At 56.1% G+C, this 4,933-nt stretch overlaps 2 protein-coding genes across 3 annotated transcripts in view; one reads left to right on the top strand and one right to left on the bottom strand.

Annotated features, from left to right (window-relative positions):
* Positions 1-914, bottom strand: part of Taf8 (TATA-box binding protein associated factor 8) — an 11,904-nt gene extending 10,990 nt beyond the window's left edge. Inside the window, exon 1 of the mRNA XM_010617611.1 lies at positions 853-914. Coding sequence (XP_010615913.1) covers positions 853-897 — 45 coding nt within the window. The 5' untranslated portion in view covers positions 898-914. The remainder of the gene's footprint in view (positions 1-852) is intronic.
* A 42-nt stretch (positions 915-956) lies between these two features.
* Ccnd3 (cyclin D3) overlaps positions 957-4,933 on the top strand; it is a 46,452-nt gene continuing 42,475 nt past the window's right edge. For both annotated transcript variants that reach the window (XM_033766438.1, XM_010617610.3), the window contains exon 1: positions 957-1,384. The gene's annotated coding sequence lies outside the window, so the exon portion shown is untranslated. The remainder of the gene's footprint in view (positions 1,385-4,933) is intronic.

Below are 4,933 nucleotides of genomic sequence, written 5' to 3'. Positions count from 1 at the left end.
GGGAGGGGGAGGAGGAGGAGACTGATTTTCAAATCACAGCATAAGGGTGCGATAACATAGTTCACACATTTCAAGGCAAGCAAAAGTTCTCTTAAATACTTCCTCATGGATATTTAATGTTTAGATTTTTGTTTTGTTTTTTCGAAAAAGGGTCTCGCTATGCAGTTGACACTGGCCTTGAATTAACTATGTAGCCCAGGTTGGCCTCGAACTCACAGTGATTTTCCTGCTGAGGCATTCTTCCTCCAGAATGCTGGGATTACTGAGCAATAACTGAGCACTGAGGGTGAGCTAAATACAGAACAACCTTTCTGGGAACCTAAAACATTCCCACAGGACAAAACGTCTGTTTTTTCACTTTCTACTTTAGCAGGTTAGCAGAATGTATAGCTGAAGAAACATGCACGATAGGACTGAGTAAATCTACTTCACAGGAAAAAGGAACTCTCCCTTGCTCTTTCCATTTCCACGCCATCTCAACAGGAAAAATTAAAATAACAATCCACGATGTGGAGAGGAGGGCAAAACGTAACAGCACGGAAACGCAGGGAAGCTAAGTATTTTGAAACTGGAATCCCTCCCAACTTTGGTTAGCCAATAAAGAGGTAAAAGCGCCCTCTTTGGACCAATCAGAAGGTGTTTCTGGACGAGCCAATCAGAACTCAGATCCATCTACTCTGGAGGCCTTCGCCAAATCCTCAGAAGGGGGACAAGTATGGCTTGAAAGACCCACCTCCACTCGAAGTTCATGGTGGGGCTGGGCTTCTGGGGATGAGCGTGTGGCCTAGGCCAGAGGGAAGTTAGAGGACACCCAACCTCTCTAGGCTCCGGCCCCACGCCTCCTAGTCTTACCGTTCCGGAGCCTCCGGCCCCGGCCGTGGAGGCGGTGTCGGCCATCTTGCTCTGGCGTCGTGAGTTTGAGCGCGGGTGCCCCAGGTAAGCCCTGGCCACGCCCCTTGTCCTCTTGGGTCCCCGCGCGCCCCCTGCCTGGGACTCGAGAGCCCCTGGGGGACGCAGACGCGGGTTTAAACCCAGGACCTCTCCAGCTGTGGAACTCCGGGCACCTCACCTCGCCGCACCTGCCTCAGTTTCCCCTTTGGGCACTGGGCACCGAGTCCCCGCGGCGCGCCCAGCCAGCGGCGCAGCGGGTTGGAATCCACGAGGTTGTTTACATCCTGAGGACAGCGCCCCCCTCCACCCCCGCTCCCCACTTCCTGCCCAGCTTCAAACTCGCGGGGCCGCGCGTCTGTGTAAACACGTTCGCCCGCGGAGGCGGCGGCTGGTTTGTTTCGGCGCCGGGACCAGGAGGGGATGCTGTCTGCTCCCCGAAGACGGGCCGGCCGGCGGGGACAGCGGCTGTGCCCACCGCAGGCTCCGGGACCAGGTAGGCTGGGGCTGGAGCAGCCCGAGGTGGGTGACACCTTGCCCCTCTCGGGGCCCAGGCCGGGGACCCGGAGCTGGGAGCCGAACAGGGGTAAAGGGGTCAGGCGCCCTCCTCACCGCCGGGGTGGTTCCCAGAGCGCAGCTCTGACTCTCCGAGGGAGCTGTCCTGTCTGTGAGGACAGAGAAGTCCCCGGGAGCAGGGCCCTGAATATGGGCACGGCAGAAGGGAGCCGTGGGTTCACTTGCGACCTGGCCCAGGGCCAGGGAGGGGGCCTCTGTGGGGTCCCCCGGAGGCACACAGGAGACACCTTACTGACCGAGTGTCCCAGCGTGGAGGACGCTGGCTGCTGTCAGTAAGGGCTCGGATGATTTCTCTGCCTGATGGAGCGCGCAGGTTGTACGGGACGCTGAAGGTCCCCGCAGGTCTGTCCAGTTCAAAAACAGCAGCAACGAGGGGCCAGGCAGTCTAGCTGGGCGTTGGCAGGGCTTTATCCGAACAGGACAGCAGCAGGTCACCAGGCAGGGGTCCGGAAGCTGGTCTTTGAGGGCATTTATCCCCCAGAGCTGGGCTGAACCCCAGTTGTGTTGTCAAGCACTGGGTCACATGGTGACCCCCAAAGTGGTCCTGCTCGCCATCCAGGCAAGAAAAGGTGGGAACCAACAGGGGACAGTGGGTCCCTCGGGGCCACTGTTGTTCCACACCATCCTGGCCCTTGCCCGCATCGGGCTCGCGGGTCCCTTCCTCTAGTGAGGGCAGCCCCCTCCCTTTCTCTTTGGGACCTTAGGTGGGTGAAGTGGCTGTCACTTGGCTTCCTGCGCCCTCTCCTCTCTCTTGTGGTTCCCAGAGACACGATTCGTCCCTTGCACGGTGTTCTCTGAACTTGAGACCATTCGCTGTGGCCGAGCACCACCTGCACAGGTGAAGTGTCAGGGACATCTCAGCAGACAGGTTGGAGCCTCTGATCAGTCCAGCAGGCTCTGTGGTCCGCTTGTCGCCTCTTCTTTTCCCGTCCCCATCCCTCCAGAGTGTGGACAAGTACAGGGCACAGTCAGCCGGGTACCCCGTATGTGGCTTTGCTGTCACGTGTCATCGGATCCTCCTCACAGTCCTAGGGAGAGTCATGGGGACGGCGGGAAACAGGCTCAGGAATGAGCAGTCTTCCCAAGGCAGGCAGGAAGTCCGTGGCAGAGCCGGGATTGGAACCCCAGTCTCGTGACTTGGGAGACCCTGCCCCTGCCAACCCAGCCACCTGCCTCCTGGATGGGCCGTGTGCAGTGTGCCCCTGAGTCTGGGCTCTGAGTCCTATGGCCACTGTCCCTGTCCTGCAGTCCTGTGTCCTGGGTGGTATGGGGTGTGAGCCAGGGTCTGTTAGCCCAGCTCGGGGCTCGCACTGGTCACAGAGCCCCAGCAGACCTGGACTAGGGTTGTGGGGACAGCACAGGGCTGGTCCTGAGTGTTTCTGCGAGCGTGCGCGTTCACGTGCTTATGTGTGTGTGTGTTTCCCCTGTGTAAGGCTCACTTGATCAGAGGAAGGGGGACATAAATAGCCCAAGGTTGGGTGCAAGAATTTTTTTGTTTTTTGGTTTTGCAAGACAGAGTCTCACTATGTAGTTTAGCTGGTCTTGAACTCACTGTGTAGCCCAGGCTGTCCTCAAACTTGCTGTGATCCTCCTGCCTCAGCTTCCTAAGTGTTGGGATTACAGGTGCCAGTAGTGCAGGCTAAGAGACAGCTGCTCTGTGGGAATCTGGGAATGTGGGAAACCGACAGCTCCACAGCCGGCTTTCACGCGGGCAGTGACTGGTGGAGCCCAGCTCCTGGCACCCAAAACCTCTTTCCTCCCCGCAGAGGATCTGTGCCTGGCGGGAGGGGTGAAGCCACTGTGGGAGGGCGGTGCAAGGGGGATGGGTGTCACTGCTGGACTCCGGTGAGGGAGGCGATGCCAGACAGCAGGGAGGCAGGATGTGACTTTCAGAGTGAGCCAGGCAGCTCCCGCCCCTCCTCCCTGCACCTCGGTGACCCCGGCCCCTGCCTCTCCTCCCAAGTGTGTGAAGAACAGGTTGTACTTTTGAGAAACCACAAGAGGAAGTCTCGGCAGGGCTGGGGTGGGGAAAGTTCTGGGGCCCCGCCAAGTTCCCTTTCCCCGCTGAGCGCCAGTCTGTTGCTTGGCCTGGCGAAGCCTTTTAAATTTTAAACCCTCGAGTTTCAGAGAACCGGCTGCTGTCCCCTGCCCCTCGCCCAGGCGTCTGGCTGGGAAGGCTCATGCCGGCTGGCTCCTCCTCTCCCAAGGCCCTGATGGCCACTCAGGAGCCAAATGATGTCACAGGAGCTGTCCTGGCGCTTTGGCTTTATTATCTCACCTGGTGCTCACCGGAACCCGGTGGTGAACATCTCCATCCCCAACGTACAGATTGAGAGAGGCTGAGAATCCTGCCAAGGCCACGAATCCAGGAAGTGGCAGGGTCCACATCTGAACGGGGCTGTCTGGTTTCAAAGTCAAATCTCCTGAATTTAAAAATTAGCCCAGTAATGGAGGCCAAAATCTAAAGTTTTTGTTTGGTTTGGATTTTAGCCTCTTGCTGTGTAGTTCAGGGTGGCCTTGAACTCACTATTTAGGCCTCGAATTTGCTGCAATCCTCCTGCTCCCCCAGCCTCCCGCCGGAGTGCTGGGATGACAGGTGTGCACCGTGGAAGTTAATACATTTTTTTTCTGGTACCAGGAATGGAACTCAAGATCTTACACTGTGAGGCAGGCAGGCACCACTGAGCTAAAGCCCCAGCCCTAGAAGTGAGTACACTGTTAAAAAGGAAGTGAAGCGGAGGGGAGAAAAGACACCGTAGGTGAAAGTTTGAGGAAGGAAGTGGGAGGAACCGGTGGAATCAGGATTCTTAAGGGAAGAACAGCCCAGCATGGTGGCCATGCATTTCTGTAATCCCAGCACTCTGGGAGGCTGAGGCAGGAATATTGCAAGTTGGAGCCCAGCCTGGGCAACTTGGCGACTTAGCGAGACTGTCTCAGAAGAAAAAACAAGGGACTGTAAGTTGGAGACCAGCCTGAGCTACACAGTAGTGAGTTCAAGGCCAGCCTGAGATACATAGGGAGATCCTGTCTCAAAAAGAAAAGAATCCTGACCAATAAAATGACAGAGATTTACATGATCAAATCATATCAGTGAGACAAAGAATGACAATATAATACGCTTTTCAGTTTTTGTCTAGCTATAGGAATAAAAATGTGTTATTATAAAAAGTTATTTTTTACAACTACTGGGTAATAATAAATTTCAAGAAATGGAATTTCTGTAAAAATAAAAAAAGGAAAGAAAAAAACGCTGGGGATGCAGCTCAGTGCGAAGGCCCTGCATTCAAACTGCTACATCCATCACTCGATCGAACAAATACAAACTTTTTGTTACATAATTGCCCATCCCGCTTCCGAAGGAGGCGGTGCGGTCTAGGGCAGTCCAGACGCACTCGCGTGGGCTTGCGCAGGGAGCTGACCCCGATCCGTGTGACCCCGCAGTGACCCCGCACCTGCTCTGAGCCCTAGC

The sequence above is a fragment of the Fukomys damarensis genome, unplaced genomic scaffold (genome assembly GCF_012274545.1).
Source record: "Fukomys damarensis isolate Sample0158 unplaced genomic scaffold, DMR_v1.0_HiC HiC_scaffold_20, whole genome shotgun sequence".
NCBI classification, from domain to species: domain Eukaryota; kingdom Metazoa; phylum Chordata; class Mammalia; order Rodentia; family Bathyergidae; genus Fukomys; species Fukomys damarensis.
Note: the sequence above shows the minus strand (reverse complement) of the source record. Positions and strands in the feature narration are given on the sequence as shown.